Source organism: Pleurodeles waltl, chromosome 9 (assembly GCF_031143425.1).
Source record: "Pleurodeles waltl isolate 20211129_DDA chromosome 9, aPleWal1.hap1.20221129, whole genome shotgun sequence".
NCBI classification, from domain to species: Eukaryota; Metazoa; Chordata; class Amphibia; order Caudata; family Salamandridae; genus Pleurodeles; species Pleurodeles waltl.
The window spans coordinates 390,642,449-390,661,849 of NC_090448.1; the positions used below are offsets into that span (position 1 = coordinate 390,642,449).

At 45.2% G+C, this 19,401-nt stretch overlaps 1 protein-coding gene across 1 annotated transcript in view; it reads left to right on the plus strand.

Moving 5' to 3' along the window:
• The window catches only part of TUT1 (terminal uridylyl transferase 1, U6 snRNA-specific), a 533,529-nt gene extending 519,144 nt beyond the window's left edge, over positions 1-14,385 (plus strand). The window contains exon 10 of the mRNA XM_069207048.1: positions 11,444-14,385. Coding sequence (XP_069063149.1) covers positions 11,444-13,065 — 1,622 coding nt within the window. The 3' untranslated portion in view covers positions 13,066-14,385. The remainder of the gene's footprint in view (positions 1-11,443) is intronic.
• The last annotated feature ends 5,016 nt before the right edge of the window (positions 14,386-19,401 follow it).

The window sequence follows — 19,401 nt, forward strand, 5'->3', positions numbered from 1 at the left end:
AGGAGGGGCAGTGGGCGGGGCTTCGGGAAGAAGAGGTGGGAAGGTGTGCAGGAGGGGGTGGAGGGGGGCCGAGGGGCGAGAAGGGAGTGGGGGACAAGAAGTCAAGCACAGGGAGAGAGCAAGAGAACAGAAAGGGCAAAGTAGTTAAAGGAAGGTGGCAGACTAACACAGAGAGGGCAAAAAGAGCGATAAAAGTGGCAAACAAAGCAAGAGAGGTGGCAAAAACAGATCGCAAAAAAGGTGGCAAAACAAAGCAGGAATGTTGTCAAAAACAAGGCACGAAAAGTGGCAGAATCAAGAAGGTTTGAGTGAGAGAAGAGGGCAAAGAGTGCGAGAGCAAAAAAGAGTAAAGTAGCAGATCACGACGTGACAGCAAGGTGGCAAAAGAAGTGAAAAATTTGGCAAAACAAGAAGCGAGAAAAGTGGCAACACAAGCAAACCCATTGTAAACAGACAAGTCTCATTTATTTCACCCTATAATAGTTAAATAGTGAATCTAAACGTTGCCTTTGGTTTGCGCAGTCGAATTGTTTGATCTGAAATCAAAACCCAATAAAGAAATGTGTCTAAAAGGAAAAATGGAAATAGCAAAGCAAAGTCCTCAAAATACATCACCGTTTCTTTCAAGGGACAATAGTAGCTTTACAAGTTTTAATTTCTGCATTTATTAGAAAGTTTTAGTGTCTATCGAAGAATGGTATTTTTGTATTGGAAACACTTCCACTGTGAGAAACAAAAAAGGCATTCTCGTATCGTGGTCTTTGCCAAATATAAGACAGAAGGCACCCAGAAACACTGCTGTCGCTCCCAGACTTATTACTGCTAGTATCTACCGGGCTGCTATCCCAGCCTTTTGTTACAAGAAGGATGGCTTTTTAGTGGGGAAAAATTAACATCACGCAGACCCATTTCAGAATGTTGACACTGAGTTGAATTTCTTGGTCATTGTTTTCGAGGTTATAAGTTGACATTTTCTCTCGAGAAACAGGTATTACAAAAAAGATAAATATGAAAGTGCATTTTTTTCACGTTTGAAAAACCTATCAATTCATCTCGTCATTAATGCCATAGTGAACCTGTTTCAGAGCACTCCAATAACTGGCATTAATATTGTCTTACTCATTGGTACTTTGGTGCCACCATCAGAAGGATGAAAGACAGCGAACACTGACCAAGCTAGTGTCTTGCAGGAGGCCGAATTTGATGAGATCAATCTCAAGCAAGCACACAGCCCCCTGATTATCTCCCACCACCACATGAATAGTCTAGCCATTTATTTCTATTTTCACCTTGTCAGTATGGTAGTCTATATCATCTTCAGTGGCCTCTATAACATGGTTTTTGGACTCAGATGAGTTCCTCGGTTTTGAGAAAAACCCGCTGAACCTTACTCCAGTGGATGAATTATCTCGCATTGATACTTGTGTCACACAGAACGCATAGTTTTAAGGTGAATGTGCATGTGTGCATCTCAGTTTCACTCCCAGTTGTCCTTTGTGACTATATTAAGCTCCACAGGATCCTGACTGATGCCTGTTCTCACAGCACATAGACTCCCAGAGGGACTGCTGGCACTGTTCTGTGACCAGGCAGTGCTTCTTGTACTACTCCTCAGGAGTACACAGAAAGCAATAAACTATACTTGGAGCAGAGGAGGGTTCAGTCCCTCCACCCCCTTGGTGCTGACCAGAGTACTCCTTTGGCATGTGTCCTGGCTGGAAGCCATTGTAGCCTTTTTTCTCAGTTTTCTGACAGTTCTGATGGATGTTCTTCTCACCCTCGGTCTAGAGCACAGCTTAGTCAACCCCCTTCTCATCACATTGTTAATTAGTTATTTATCCACAATAACAGCAGATCGCTTAAGATCAGTCTCTATCTGGTCAGACAAATATTGTGCTAGAGGTGCTGGAGATGAATCCTCGAAGTTTTCAGTAACTATCAAATCCATTCAATTTTTGAAAATTGTTTTACATCCACCCATATATTCCACCCCCTCTGAACTTCAAGTACAAGCTGTCATGGTTACTTTGGCTTTGTATTGGGCCTGAGACAACCCAAAACCACATCCTCTATAGTCCAGGTTTGGAGATGACTGAGTAGAGTAGCGGTTTAGCTTTACAGCCTACATTCTGAGCCTTGCAAGCCGTCATGAATGTGTCCAGCCAAGCCATGACATAATGATTTATAACTGTACATGGGTATCATGTCCTGACAAATATTGTCAGAACCTTTAGATGTGTAAGAGGTTCCTGATTTCGGGGTTGTGGGGAGACTTCATAGCTTCCATTTTCAGAGTTGCCTTCTTGGGGTATTTTCTGCTTATATCTGCTATACTGCTATTTTCTCTTTCTCAAGGCTCTTTCCTTCTCATTCTGTCTCTTCCCACTGCCTTTTCTTTTCCTTCTGGGACCCTTCTCCTCTCTTCCTTCACTTATCTTCTTAATACTGCACTCTAACTAGAGTTTCACTATCTTGCAAGCCATTCTTCTATTCTTCTGAAGCTGATCCTTTTTGGAGATGAAGCTCTAACTGCTAAACATTCACCACTTCATCTAAGTCAGATGCTCCTAGGATAGTGACCACTGGGGCTGAGAGGGTTACTTCCCTAAAGATAGACGACAGTGAGCATCCGGGGGACCTCTGCTCTGGGGCTTCCTGATCTAGGGATTGCTGGGCAAGCCTTTTCTGTCCAGTGTTCTCACTAGTCCTTAGCCCTAAATCGGAGGTACCCATCATTAAAGTGCACCTTCAACATTCAGGTGTTCACCTGATCATTTACCTTTCCACAAGGGTTTAACCCCTTTGCACTGCACATCCTCAGTCTGTCTCGTGCCAGTGCCTGCCATTTGAGTTTTTAATTCAGCTATCTTACATATAGGCTTTATTTTTGCATGCTAAACTTAGTGGTATTAGAGTTAATTGAGACTAGAGTCTAGTGATCCATGCCACTTGCCAGCCAATGTTAAACCTGGTTCTGATGCTACTAGAACAACCAGGTGATACTGGACTCGAATTGTGACATTTGTAGTTGTTTCCCCCTGGTGTTCTGGGCCCAGTGTATAGCACTTACATCTCATTGGTAATTATGTAGAGCAGTGCAAGGTTTACTTGCGGAAGTGATGACTGGTAGAATGCCACTCAATTACTGATGCCCAGCCAATGTTTTACACTACAAAGGAAAAGTACTTTAATACACACAAAACTAAAAATAATAATGCCTACTTCCCTAGCTCTTTCCTGGCCAGAGATATTGCCCCATACAATATTATAGTACCTGTGAGTTAAAAACACAAGAATTTTACGTAAAGTTGGAGACTGTGGCCAGTGTAAATTTATGGAGATGTTCGCAATTGGTTCACAACTAATTCAGAACTAAGGCTCACGGACCGTTGAGCACTTACTTCAATGAGGATGTTTTTACTGCATTCTTTGGAGCACAATCCACTGAGGTCAGTAGCACAGTTCACAATCTCAGCCACTGAGGGATACCACCCAGTGCTGCCATTTGTAATCGGTGGCCGTGTTGTTTCACTGCAGTCATAAGAGTCACTGTTTTCTCTGTTAAGATTTGGCTCACTGTACAAAGCTTGCAGTTTTTTTAGGAGATTGTGATGCAATTTCTGCAAAACTGCTAATTCCTCATATCATGCCGTTTAACCCTCCTAAATGAGCAAGAAGAGCCCACCCTAAAGCTGCTAATCAAATTGTCACTGAAGATTGGTGAGGGATGCAATGTCTTGAATTTAGGAAAGAGCCTAAGACACACCTCTTTAAAGAACACTTTATCGCGATACAGTAAATAGTTTGCCTCCCCTCTCGGAACCTAACACTATGTGCCTGGATTCACTCTTTTTGTATCTCGTACAATATTACAATATCTTTGAGCTATATTTGAACTGTATAAATGTCACATACATACATACAGCTGGAGGCGTTTTTCCCATTTGGATAGTTGAGAAATAGCAGCTCAATTTAGTGCCACTGCTAACTGTGGCCCGCATCTCTTCCTGTTGCAATGGAAGATGACAAGAGAGGAAATGATTCATATTTGAGGTCTTTTAAGGCATGATAACCTATAGAGTGTAAGGGCAATGAGCTTGAGGCTCATATATATTTTTCAGTGCAGGAACTGGAAAGTTGCATGTGAATGCTGGTGTATCAGAGTTCGACTCAGCCTTCTCAACAAAAAGGAGACAACATTTTTGTGCAACAAAACCACAGGATCCAAAACGACCCTTTTAATAATCAGTTAAGCCATGAACAACATATTCCACCTACACAACATATGTACTTCTTACACAAAAAGGGACTCGTGATATGTTATGTGGATGGACCTGTTAACAAAGCGGACCGTTAAGTAGTCCCTCTACTAGGAAAACTCTAAAAAAGACCTCTGCATGTTGACTACCAGACACACTGTAGCCTTGGGGAAGATTTTGCAGTAGCTGTCCTAACCAAGAAACTGTTTACATATTAGGCACGTCCCCAGACAACAGATAACAGCTCTGTCAATCGAAACCGAAAAATATGAAGGACTTCTAGTGGTGGTGTATGAATATTGAGCTCACTAGAGGGAAAAAAGGGCCATACATAAAACATGCAACGCTAAAGGAGCAGAATTTCCAAAGCCATGGTGAGGACTTTGTGCTAGTAAGTTTGTTTCTAGGTTGATTGTCAACCCTATAATCATTTAGCTGTGGGTGTACAGTGTTTTATGAAGTGAAATCGACATTAGTTTTACAACCTTCCTTCATTTAAGTAGTGTTGTCAATGTTCCTATATGCACTTTGATCAGTGATGTAAGTAAACTATCACTTAATTTCTTATGTATAGTCTTAATGTGTCACTTCCACGTTATGTTATCCTGTTCAGATGCCGTACTTTCAAGTATCAGAATTGTATTTTTTGCACATTAGGCATTCTAGTTCTATTTTATTTTTCTCTTTTTAACTATGGCATGAACTCATCATAACTCGTATGTTTGTTGATTGTAGAGTTGTAGTCAGGTGCCTTTTACTCATGTTTCGCTTCCTGAATTCTGTAGAGGATAATCATAGCCCAAATATCTAATATCTAATACGTTTCCCAATCCACATTTGGAATTACGACTCCTTCAAAAATCTTGACAAACCCTTCAACTTTATCTGAATGTCCTCTTTTGATGTTGCTTTTGTAAGAAACTATCTGGTAATGTGAGGTCTGATTCAGCATCATTGGAATATGATTTCTAATATACTGGGCACATAGTTGGTTTATTCTGAGTCATTCTGACACTGTAGAAGGTATAACTTTAAAACATCTGGAGACTACAAAACATTCAAAATTCTTCTGCTGTTTTCTAGTTGCAGTTCGTCGACTTGGCAGATTGGTAGCCATATGAACATCACATTATTGTATATTTCACTAAGCCTTCTCCAATATAAGAATTGATATAGCGTTAATATCCCCACAAATATGTTTGGTTCTGAAAAGTAGCCGAGAAGGACTGGAATATAATTAACTGACACTGGTTACTCTGATTGCTGCTTTACTACTCAGTTCAATTATAATTCAAACGTCAATCGTCATAAAAGTCATAATTCAATCTCTAGAACCGTAATGTTAAAATCTGATAGAGACTTCTAGTTGCAGATTCCTTACCTTAGAATTTTCCCCCAGGCGTCAGACTGGATCCGGAGATTTTTCTTCAAGCAATACCCTTGCGCATTGGTAGGTGGCGTCGGTCGACTCCGCAGGCGTCGTGGTCGCCGTGATAACGTCGGGAGTAGTACATAGACGCCGCCCTCGCACAGTGACGTCAAGTTCTTTTCTTTCCGTGCCACGCGCTGATCTGGAGAGAGCTACCCTGGCTATTTTTTGGCCAAATTCGACCCTTTTGTTGAAGTTTTTTGCGTATGACTTTGGTGCGTCGAGATGTCCCCGAAGACCGGGTTCAAGCCTTGAGGACTCCCATCGGACGATGTCGGTGACGATCCTCATCGCGTTTGTCTGTGGTGCCTCGAGCGCGACCACGCCCTGAAGTCGTGCTCCGAGTTTCAGGCCATGCACCCAAAAGCTTTGAGGGAGCGGTCCCTAAAGCTGATGGCGGCACGGCACTCGACTCCACGCAGGTCCCGGTCTCGCTCGAGAGGAACGTCTCGAGATCGGTCACAGAGTCATTACCACTCGTCTTCTTCGAAGTCCTCCTGTCAAGGTAAGAAGAAGAAGTCCCATCGCTCTCCGACTTCACCCCGTCGCTCGGCTGACACAACGCGGGACGAGCGTCTACGCACTAGGCCTCCATCCTCTGAGCCTGCGTCTGGGTCGACTGCGCTTTCCCGAGTTTCCCGGAGCCGGAGTGACCCCTGCCCAACTGAAGAAGTTTTACGAGGCCATGCGCCTCAGCTTTGGGCGGACCGACCCCGATATGGCGCCTTCAGGCCCAAGGGGGTCGGCTGAGGGGCCTTCGGGTTCCATGCCGGCGGCTTCTGCCCCGGCCACCGAGGTCACCTCCGAATCCGTGCGGCGGATCCGTACCGACGCCGGTAACACCTTCAAGACCTTCCCCGGCGCCGGGTCGAATGTCGACGCTCCTGACGTCGTTAGTGCCCACTATGGACGTCGACCCCATTCTTATCCCCGACGACTCGGAGTCAGAGCGGCGTCGGCCGACACGGCCATCGGCTTCGGTGGGCCCTATTCGCCCGAGGTCGGTTTCTGACCCTTTTTCCTATGGGTACGAATACGGGGAGGAATTGGAGGGGTCCCTGGACCCTTATGAATACCAGGATGACCCTGCTATGGACTGGGCACAGGATTTGGGCGAAGCCAGTGGTCTGGATACTTCTCCTGACGCTGGCATGCTGTCTCCTCCTACTGTGGCTCCGGCGGAGGGAGATACTTACAGTATGGTGGTCAGTAGGGCAACTGAGGTCCTTGGCCTTGAGCTTCCTACTGTGGAAGTCAGGTCTAATCTCCTGACAGAGATGCTTCAGCCTGGGGCTTCAACTTCAGAACCCCTTCTCCCATTCAATGAGGCCCTCACTGATGTCCTTTTGGGTACGTGGTCCAAACCCATCACAGGGGCTCCTGTGAACAGGACTATCGCTCACCGCCATCAGTTTGCGCCGAACGACCTAAAGTTCCTGTCCCAACACCCTACGCCTGAGAGTGATCTTGTAGTCCAGGCTTCCTCTTCTTCTGGTGTGTTCCCTTCCACACCCCCGGATAGGGAATCCAAAAGGATGGAACAGTTTGGCAAGAAGTTGTTTTCTTCCTCCAGCCTTGCACAGCAGACTGTGAACACTGCATTTCTTTTGGGCCGTTATACCCACTCTCTGTGGGATACGGTTGCGCAAGGCCCACGCAGATACCGGAGGATGCCCGTGCTATCATCTCCCAAGCAGTGAAAGATGGGAACGACGTGGCAAAGTTCACTATCCGTTGTGGGCTGGATACGACCGACTCTCTGGGCAGATCGGTTGCGACGACAGTGGCCTTACGGCGCCACGCCTGGTTACGCACTTCTGGCTTCTCGGGGGATGTCATGGACATGCCCTTTGATGGCACCCGTCTCTTTGGAGACAACGCGGACTCTGCCTTGGAGAGATTCAAGGATTCCCAGGCTACGGCTCGGTCCCTTGGTCTTTCCTCCACCACACGCCCACCACAGTCTTCTTTTCGGCCCATTCGTGGACATGGAAGGGGCGCCCTGTCGCGTCCTCTACCCAGCCACTGTGCCACGCACGCTGGACTGCCTATGCGTGGCCGTGGACGCGGAATCCCACATGGCCGTTGGTCAGGGAACCTGAGGTCTGTCCAGTCCACTTCTGCCCCCGCTCCAGCCTCCAAACCCTCCTAGTCTGTCCCCTCACTCCCACCCAGTTGGTGGCAGGATCCGCCATCACCAGCCCCACTGGGAACATATCACCACGGACAGGTGGGCTTTGCAGATCTTTCGGAAGGGCTACTCCCTCCCTTTCGAATCTGCACCGCCACACATGCCACCATTCTTCCATCTTCTTCCGGAGTATCATTTGGTGCTTCTCCGCCAGGAAGTCGTGGCTCTCTTGGCCAAGGGAGCTATAGAAAGGATCCCTGTGCCAGAAGTAAATCGTGGTTGTTATTCCCGCTACTTTCTGATCCCAAAGAAGGACAAGGGCTTACATCCATCCTAGATCTTCGGGACCTGAACTACTTTCTCAAGAAGGAGGAATTCAAAATGCTCACCCTGGCTCAGGTTCTGTCTGCCTTGGACCCAGGAGACTGGATGGTAGCGTTGGACTTGCAGGACGCTTATTTCCACATTCCCATCCTGCCTGCCCACAGATGGTACCTACGATTCGTGGTAGGTCATGAGCACTTTCAGTTTACTGTGCTCCCTTTCGGCCTTACCAGCGCCCCTCGGGTGTTCACGAAAGTGATGGTGGTTGCAGCTCATCTGCGCAGGTTAGGGGTCTCAGTCTTCCCCTACCTAGACGACTGGCTGTTGAAGGCGCCTTCGCCCTAGACAGTTGTCTTCCACCTTCAGACTACGGCAAACCTCCTGCACCAGCTGGGGTTCACTATAAACGTGCCGAAGTCACACCTGATTCCCTCTCAGATGCTCCCTTTCATCGGAGCTGTTCTGGACACTGCAGTTTTGGGCTTATCCTCCTGAAAAGCGAGTCCAAGACATTCAGTCTATGATTCCGATCTTTCAGCCTCGGTCTTGGGTTTTGGTGAGACTGACTCTGAGGCTGCTGGGCCTCAGGGCCTCCTGCATCCTGCTAGTAACACATGACAGATGGCATATGCGGGCTCTGCAGTGGGACGTGAGGTTCCAGTGGGCGCAGCATCAGGGAACTCTCTCCGACATGGTCCAGATCTCGGAGGGGACTGCGAAAGACCTGCAGTGGTGGCTTTCGAGTCCCGATTGGGTCCACAGCAGATCCCTCTCCCTTCCCCAACCAGATCTCTCTATAGTGACAGATGCATCACTTCTGGGTTCGGTGGGCACATGGGGAAGGCGGAGATCAGAGGCCTCTGGTCTCCGGCGGAGTCGGGACTCCACATAAATATACTGGAGCTCTGGGCGATCAGGCTTGCATTGAAAGCATGCCTTCCCTCTCTCAAAGGGAAAGTAGTGCAGGCGTTCACGGACAACACTACTGCCATGTGGTACTCCAACAAACAAGGCGGGGTAGGGTCCTGGACCCTTTGTCAGGAGGCACTACACCTCTGGACATGACTGGAACATCAGGGCATTATCCTGATGGTTCAACATCTGGTGGGCTCTCTCTCAACGCCAGAGCAGATTAACTCAGCCGCCGACGCACAGTCGATCACTAATGGCGTCTCCATCCGGAGGTGGCTCAAGGTCTCTTTCTCAAGTGGGGAGAGCCTTGGTTAGATCTGTTCGCCTCCGCAGAGAACACGCAATGTCAGCTATTTTGCACGTTATAGTTTCCAAGGGGGCACTCACTCGGAGACGCTTTTCGTCTCGAGTGGAGCTCCGGGCCTCCTTTACACCTTCCCACCTATCCCTCTTCTGCCCAGAGTTCTCAAGAAAATCAAGCACGACCGGGCCCAAGTTATCTTGGTGGCTCCAGACTGGGCTCGAAGAGTGTGGTATCCAGAGCTATTGAGCATGTCCATTGATCCTCCACTCAGACTGCCTCTTCGGGCAGATCTTCTGTCGCAGCAGCAGGGGACAGTTCTCCACCTGAATCTGTCCAACCTCCGCCTTCATGCGTGGAGATTGAGCGGCAACAGTTGACGGCATTTGTCCTTCCACCCGAAGTCTGTAATGTTTCTTGGCAGTCCATTGACTAAAACTGTATACGCCTGTCGTTGGAATACATTTGTGGCATGGTGTACCAACAAATCTGTTGATCCCCTTTCTGCCCCTCTGTCAGAGGTTCTTCTGTTCATTCTTTCTTTAGCCCAGCAGGGCTCTGCCTTGGGCATCTTTAAAGGGGATTTGTCTGCCATTTCCGCCTTTCTTAGACTTCCTGATCAGCCCTCACTCTTTAAATCTCCTATTATGAGTAGGTTCTTAAAAGGGCTCCCCCACTTATTTCCTCCCACTCTGTTCATCATGCTTCAATGGGATCTTAATCTTGTACTTACTTACTTGATGTGTACCCCCTTTGAGTCAATGCATAATTGTCCCTTGCGGCTTCTCACATTCAAAACTGTCTTTCTAGTCGCTATCACCTCTGCTCGCAGGGTGAGTGAGCTTCAGGCCCTTTCTTCAAATCCTCCATACTTGTCTGTACACCCTGACAAAGTGGTGTTACGCACTAGAGCTTCCTTCCTTTTTTTCCAATTGTACTAAAGATTTCCAGGTGGACGATCAACTCTTTGTTGGCTATGTGGGTGCGAAGAAAGGGAAGGCGGTGCAAAAGCGTACCTTCTCTCGATGGGTGCTTCTTTGCATCAAACTGTGCTATGCTTTGGCTAAAAAGCAACCTCCTGAAGGCTTGCGTGCTCATTCTACCAGAGCAACTGCTGCTTGCACTGTGTTAGCACGCGGAGTTCCTGTCCTGGAGTTCTGTCAGGCGGCTACGTGGGCATCCCTGCACATGTTTGCTAAGCATTACTGCGTGGATAGTCATGTCTGTCGAGACGGCTACTTTAATCGTTCGGTCCTGCAGGACTTTCTAGTATGATCTTGGTTTGCAGCCCACCACCAAGGATGGCATTGCTTGGTTATCTATTCTAAGGTAAGGAATCTGCAACTAGAAGTCTCTATCAGATGTACAAGTTACTTACCTTCGGTAATGAAATATCTGGTAGAGACATAGTCTAGTTGCAGATTCCTTGCCACCCACCCATCCTCCCCGCTTGCGAACTGATTTCTTGGGACAGGGATTCCCTCTTTTAGGTCCTTAGCTCTGGTGCACCAATCTCAGTGTTCTTAGCGGCTCTGCGCTGTGGCGTGGAAAGTCGTTAAAAGAAACTGACATCACTGAACGAGGGCGGTGTCTATGTACTACTCCCGATGTCATCACGGCGACCACGACGCCTGCGGAGTTGACTGACGCCACCTGCTGACACGCAAGGGTATTGCTGGAAGAAAAATCTCCGGATCCAGTCGGACGCCTGGGGGAAAATTCTAAGGTAAGGAATCTGCAACTGGAATATATGTCTACCAGATATTTTGTTACCGAAGGTAAGTAACTTGTACTTTAAGTTAACTGCTAAAATAAGCCACATTAGCTAAAAGTGAGAGTATTTTTGATGCATGCATATTACTTATAAACATTACTCTTTCTAGTATTTTTGAGTCTCCGTCATTACAATAATCAGCGCTTAGCTTTGCAAATATCTGATAATTGCATTTGTCTTGCAGGGACTCCTCCCCAATTCATAACCATTGAATATTTGCTGCTGCCAAATAGCACTAGTTGGGTAGATCTTTTGTTATTCTGTAGGATTCGATGCACCATGTATGTACTAATTTCTCTTTCCTTCTTTGCAGGCTCTCTGCTGTCCGAGTTTTTTGGCTTCTTTGCAGACTTTGACTTTGCCGGCACAGTTATCTCATTACAGGAAGGCCGTGTTTTCCCTGTAGCTGATTTTGTGTCTGCAGATGCCAACACCAAACTAAAACTTGGAGTCCTAAACATTCAAGACCCCTTTGAGCTTAGCCACAATGTTGCCGGCAACGTGAATGAGAAGACAGCACTGCGCCTACAACGAAGGTGCCAGGAGGGAGCCAAATACTGCCGTAGTTTGCAGTACAAGCGCAAGTCTAGCAAAGGCAAGGCATGGGGACTGACACGGCTCTTTCAGCCCTCAGGCAGCACTGAGTCTTCACCTGCCCCCTCATTAGCAGGTGAGTTGGCCCCAAGTGGGCTAGAGATCCCTTTTCCATTTAAAATCTCAGCCTTATCAGAGGCAAGTCTAAAACAGCTGTCTGGCACAAGGGACATCCAAGGTGTGTGGTGGAGCAAGGTATGTGCCGGTCTGCGGTTTGTGTTGGAGCATGTGCTGCAGTGCCACTTCACAGAAAATACTGACAAATTCCCTATTGATCCAAATGATGATGCAACCAAACAGTCAGTTTTAACTGATCCCCAAATGTTTCTGACTAACCTCCAAGCCACAGACTCTACAGACCGTCCAACAGAAGCATTACATTCTAAAACTGCAGGGTTTCTGGACACGAAAAGCATCGCTGACAACACTGGTGACCACAATATCTCAGTGGTTCAGGACCCTCATCAGCAAGAGGTTGCTATGGACGTAACTCAAGAGGAAACCACAAAGTCTCTTTGCCCTTACCAGGTACCTTTATGTGTAAAAGATCCCAGCACTACAGTGTATCTGGATCTTCAAGAGATCCCTGCAGCTGTGACAGTTCCTCAGGCATCTGTATTATCAGACCCCTGCCAGCTCTTTGTAGACAAGACCGGTCCCCAGAACACAGTGTCTCTGGACAATAGCCTTATCCCATCAAGTGAGATGGACTGCCAGACCAACATAATGAATTATCAGAATTCTTCCCAGAACCTCTCACATGTTATCATTCCCCATGGCACTAGTCCTCAAACAAATGATCTGCAAGAGAAATCTACATGTGTGCCTGAGGCCCAGCCCAGCATGCCTGATCCCAAAATACTGGTGTCTCGTAGTCCACAGCAGCAAGAAAGGATCAAGCACACTCTGGATGAGAAGGAGTCTGAGCTACCAGCCCCCAAGAGGCAAAGGGTGGAAAGCCAAGAGAACCAGGCTGTAGAATTAAGCTGGCGCTGTGATCTGTGGCATCGGGTCTGGCTTGGGCGTCGAAAGATGAGGAGGACGATGCGGAAGACAGCACCTGATGCTACTCTACCTGAGACTACCTTAGAGACTGATAGCTTGGTAATGGAAGCTAAGGTGACGGATGCTATTGTGTGTCAAGAAGGGCCTTCTGTGTTGTCTCAGCCACTGATGAGCTTCAGCTTGGTAGTCAGTCAGGCAGGTTTAATGCAGGACTCAAGAATCAGTGCCTACTTCATACCCTTGCAAGATGAGCACCACCTTTTCCAGGACTTCTTTCACTTTCTAGAAATCTTCCTGCCGAAGATGGTGGAGCGGCATATTGAAAGAACAAACTGAGCTTCAAACCCCTCACTAAGCAAAAGGGTATTGGAAATACCTTGTCCTTTTTTAAAAGGGTTTCTGTGCCTGTAAACCATTTACGGTTTGTATTAAAAAAAGAGATCAGGAGTTCCGGTTCCCCTTCCTCATTCTGTGGCCATCTCTTGCATCCCACTTCCACTCCTCCCATCATCCTTTCGGCATCTTGGCCTTTCCCTCTCTCTGTCATGTTTTCACTCCCTCAAGTTTCACTTTCATTCACATATTTCTCTTTCACTCTAGCCTTTTCGTAACTCTTTCTTCATTTTACTATGTATTTTTCCCTCTGTATTAGGCTGGCCCGTTCGATTTGCCGACATTTCACCACGGAGCAAACACTGACACACTCTTGACTCCATCGGTGTTTTCCTTTTTTTGTTTGGGGTGGGGGGGAGGGCGGAGGGCGGGATTGCCGCCCGTGCCACTGCTGTCCTGCCCACTCTAACTACAGGCATTTCGACACCTACAACTGCACCGTTATTTAATTAAGCACTGCAGTGCAAGCGGCAAAACGTCTGCATAACGACCCATTCATCTTTGGGATTTTCTTAATTGCCTCGTTTTAAGCCTAACACTTTGATCTTTCTTATGCCATTTCCTCTATTTCTGCCTTATGTGCCTTTTCTCTGTCTTCTCAATCTCTCCGTTTCCTATCACCAATTTCTCTTGCTTAACTTCATATACTTTCCTTTTACCCATGCTTTAATACTTTCATCCCATCTTGGCTTTCCAGCTTTATTATTTACCCCTATCCTCCTTCCCACCTGTCTCGTCAGTTGTCTTTTATTTCCCTTTAGTCTTTTCGTCATGCCTACTCCATTCTTGTTCCCACTCACTCTGTCCTGTATTTGTCATTCAGTTTTATTCTCTCTAATGCAGACACTGCAATCAGAGTGTAGATGTCTAAGCCTCCTAAGGTAGTTTGAGTCGTCCTAGTTTTTCACATATTAGATCTGAATTGTTTGGATATAGAAATAATTTTCCAGTTGTCCCCAAGATCTGAAGATTAGCCCCCGATATTATCCATGCTGATCTCGTAGTTGATGATAGTCCTGTTCCAGTGCATTATGGTGAGTTATAGTGCTCTAGCTCGGGCCTTACCCCGACCATGGAACTCAGACTGTAGTCGCAAGTGTTTCACTTTGGACTTCAAATAACTGATCTTTGAACGCGTCTTCCTGCTGCTGTGCTGATGTATTATGCAGACTTGTTTCCACCCCTAGAGTACGTTTTGTAGACCAGTATTTGGGGGAAATACAAAGGTTTGCTTTTGAATTAAAGAAATACATATTTTGACAATGTGGCTTCTTTGAAAGTTATTTGTGAAGAATCACCAGGCGACAATACCATTTCTTTCCAGCAGGCACTATCACAGTAAGTAAACAGACGAATCTTCTTTATATTGAAATCGTTTGCAAAACTGCGCTGGCAGTTGGTTCCAAAGAGCGGTGCCTACGTCGATGTGACATTTTCCACCAGGTATGGTCTGACGCCACTTAGGAATAATCAACTACGGTCTGTAGTTGATAACAAGTGTGGGTTTCTAGGACTGAAACAATTGAACAAATTGGCCCTCATTAAGAATGGACTGTTGATTAGTGATTGTACAAATTGTAGGTTTCCAGGACTGATACAACTGAACGAATAGGCCCTCACTACGAAAGGGCCGCTAATTGGTGCAGTGTTTATCACATCCGATAAAATCTGATTCTGCTTAGTCAGAATTTATCAGGTGCAATAAACTACCACCAATTTACGAGTTTTTCGGCACACTCGATGTGCGTGGGAAACACCTTCTTAAAGCAACTAAATTCTTTAATACATGATTTTAACAGCTTTCAAATAAAATCTAGAATTCTTTTTTTTTTTAAATTTAATGGCATTTTATTGGCTTTCACAATAATAAAACATCAGAGGTAAAGACATGCACATATCGAATTTGATGTATTACCTACAACTATTAAGCATTGTACATTATTAGGTAGTATAGTTAATATCACATTTCTCCTGTCACCAATGATTGTTGCAATAGTTAGGCAAGGGAATTGAAATAACAGATACAGAAACAAAAGAAGGGGGGGGTCTGGATATGTGTATAGATAACACTTGATAACACCAATTAATTAATTGTCATACTGGAGCGAGACATGAGATAATATGTATTTCAAATATGTAGTTGAGATATAACATTGTATGGTAAGTGGGGTATCGTTGGTATATCTGGGTGACATTATTTAGCGATAAATGGGATGTACTCTCGCAGTGGGTCAGCTTCTAGTAGATACTGATCCTTTTTATCACATAGGTGTTTGAATGAGATGTGTGTGCAAAATTCACTGAATATCATATTGTCAGCTTTCCTCGTGAAGCATAGCCATGCCAAGCATTTGTGAAAGGATATGAATTTGGCACCTTTATATTCTTATAGTATTTTTTTTATCTCCCATGCTCAGGACCAAAGTCATTAGTCACAGATCTTTTTAATTCCGGGGGGGGGGAATGATTCAAGGTGGGTGATGCAAATACCTCCAATGAAATCGTATAGAAGTCAAGTTTGAGCTGGACAGGTTTGATTGTATATGGTTCCAAAATTGTTGTACATGTGAACAGTCTGAGAACATTATTGTGATAAGTCCCTTGTACTGTCTACTATTCTAACATCGCTTAGTAGTTAGTCGCGCTAGTTTTATTCAATCTATCCGGTGTTCATTAGGATCCCTGTATCGTCCAGAGTCTACATTGAGCCAGAGCTTTTTTTTAAGTACATCATACATAAAAAAGTGTGAATATTAGCGTCATAAACATAACACATACTGAAAGAGATGCATACAGTGAAAATTGATTTTCACTTTGTGTAGAGGTGTAGAAGATCGTAACAATTGTCTCTCATTACATTTTGTCACTTTTTATAGAGATATCTATAGCGTGCATAGTAAAAGTGAAACAGTAGTATGCTGGGCTGTTTAGACAAGCATGCAGAGAACATCAGCATTGCATTCATTTTAAGAGGCTGTGTTCTCCGTGATGGTCGCATTCTCATCTTGTTACAGGGTTAAGTAGGTCCTGAAGGGAATGGATTGGCAGCCTCCCGAACAACCAGGTTTTCTCCAAAGTATTTTGGTTCATCTGTTTGTTCAGCCTTTCTATACATTTTAGTGCTCCTAAGTGGCCTTACGTAGTCCTTTACAAAACACCTAAATAGATCAGGTGAATGGCTGCTGTAGTCAACCGTGGGGTGTAACACACAATTCATTGTTCACCTATATTGTATTGTTGGAGCAGTTATAAAGGCAACATTAAGCCTGGATGCATTTTGCTTTTTTTCTCATCAATGTATGTGAGTCATACCATTTACTGTGTGGATTGGCGTTCTCCTCAATTTAAAGGAGGAGTGCTACACCACTTTGAAAAAGTCAAGACAGGCTATTTATTCCAAATTCATTTGGAATCCTTCCCTCATTCCGCATGGGCCAAAATAAATGGCAATTATGGGATTCATTATTATAGTGCTCTAGACTGTCAAGAACCTGCAGTCTACCTTGGCCAGAACTGTGAGGTGACATTTTATTTGTAGGTTAGGAAATGAATCCTTTCATATGCAGCATCTGACCCCCAGAATCCTGGTTGTCATAGCCTCCCTTCTCCCAAGCTGTTTGGGCTTTGTCTTCAAGATCAGGCAAGACCAGAAATAAAGCAGGTTGTGTCTCAAAAGATAGGTCTTAATGGTGCGCTACTGAGGGAGTTTTCTCCCTACCCATGCCACACAAATGTTCTTTGTCTAGTTTCTGCATTTTCTTATGGTGCCCTGAAAGTAGATAATGGCAATTATTAGTACAGAATCACCCTGCAAAAACAGAATGCAAGATGTAACCCAAATAAGATCTTGGTGTAAATATTGTGAGTAGAAAAACTGTACCACATAGCAAAATAAGACAGGCTTTAATTAAAGTAGTGTATAACATTGCCATTTACATTTGACAGTTATTTGCAGCATTTTCCTAAAAGATAGAGGTTTGGTTTGGTAAGCAGTTACTTCCAAAGATTAGATGCCAGCCCAGAGAAGGATTCGTTCAAGGCTAGCCATATGATACATCTTGCTGTTTCTGACTGTAAAGTGGATATGCTCTTCAAATCCCATTGTCCCACAGAGATGGAGAAACAAAGGCAGAGTTCTCTGATGAAAGGCCCACAATGTGAAGCATTTGGTTTAAAAAAAGTTCTAATATCTATTGGAAACCAGCATAATTAAAAAAATATGTTGATGTATGGTCGAATTTTCTTGTATTGAATACGAGGCAGGCAGTGGCATGGTGTGAGGCCTTGATTGGATTGAGAATTCACTGTAGAGTTCTGGGCAAAATCGCATTGCCTTTATCAGATGTGGATATTATCAGAGCATGGGCAACGATTTTCATTTGATCAGAACTCAGGAGCTGCTTCGTTTTCTTTTGTAAGTGAAAGAAGAAGTTGGGAAATTTGCCTGTGTAATTAATGTGGGAATTTCAGTGATAATGTGTTCTTGAAGGTAAATAGGGGGGATCTCATGTAAGAAAAAAAAATGAGAAGGTGAGACCGTGGCTGGTTGGCATATCTGTGCTCAGACTGTAAAGGACCTCAAACTTATTTGTGGCGGTTATTTCCAGATTTATTAAGCTGCAAAGTTTCTGGGCAGTGAGATCCTTGTATTCCCTGTATATTTCTCCTGCCGCCTCTTCATAGGTCTGGGCCTATAGGGGCAGAGGATTGGCTCCCTCCAGCTACCTTATCTGGGCTTTACACTGGCAGTCCAGAGATGACGCAGGGCTTCCTTCCTAAGCAGTAAGAAATGGTTGTGTACTGTAAGCCTTACATACTCTCTGCTAGTCCCAGCTAAGCTAAAGGTTATAGCCAGCCACACCACTTCTTCACAGAACCAGCAGATGCCTAGTACTGGGTGGAGCAGTGCATTTGAGTCCTCAGCACCCCCCTTGCGGCTGCAGCAGACTCGATCAAGGAAACCACAAAGGGAACTCGGACGACAGGGCAAAAACGCGACCATGCCTGCAGTCCCTAACTCGACCAAGCCAGAGAAGAACAACTACAAGCATTGTCTACTGCCTAATTGAGCACCTGTCCTCCCCAGGCAGAACCTGGGACAAACGTGCATCTAAAACTGGCTCCACTGTAACCGAGGACAGTGACATCCTAGGAGACATCCTGCAAGTCATGCCGCAAATAGCAGACACCTTAATTTGACTCACTACTTGTCTGCTGCCAATAACACAGCACACTATGCCTGTTATCCATAAGTACAAAAATTGGAACTGATTGGCTGCCATCCCTCCTTGACATTCCTGTGCGCCAATGCCCATGTGTTCTGCCTTCCTACTTATCTCCTATCGGAGCTTACAGAACCTCTCTGGAATGCACTTCTGAGTTTAAAGAAGACCTTTATTGTTGTTAATTCTCCCCCACCCACAAGTTCCTGAGAGACGAAATTAGTAGATTTCAAGCACACGTTTAAAAGTAGTCGCAGCAATGAAAGCAAAATACATCACAGTACTTCTCAGTTGCAATGTACACAGCAAATATATATCATAACTGCAAAGCAAAGCATAAAAGTCAAATTCATCACCGTATGGGCAAGGCGGTAGGGCCTAATTCAGCTTAATCTTTCTGGGGTCTGCAAGTTGATGACTCCGGTCAACCGCGAGAAAGAGATTATCTACCCAAACGGGAGACTGGCAACTGACGTCTAGCTCCAGCCTGAAGTCAAGCAGATTCGAATCCAACTCACTGTAGCTCAGTCATCCTTAAAAGCAAACTCAGTGCGAGATCCAAGTAACCTTGGAGAGTGGCCAGTTCTCCTGAGCTCTTAGTTCTCAGACTGGATTGCGAGGTAAACACAAAATCTACGTGCTCTTATCAGCTAAGGTCTTATGTGAAGAAAACAGCTTGGTCCATCTTGTGGAAAAAAACAGCTTAGAAAAACACAGACATCTGTAATGTCTCAACTGCAATGTCTAACCCCACGTTAAAGCCAAGCTAACCTAAATATCAAATGTAATGTCATGTCAAAGCCAATAGGCAGCTAAGCTGAATACAAAATGTAATGGCTAATGCCATGTCAAAGCCAATAGGCGGCTGAACTGAATACAGAATGTAATGGCTAACTCCATGTTAAAGCCAATAGGCAGCTAAACTGAACAAAACATATAATATGCTACTGGTGAACATTGAGCAACTAATATGCGCAGTGGCGAAACACAGTCATTGGTCAAACACAATTAATAGCATCACACAATGTAATGTTACTGCTGGATAGTGGGTGGCAAA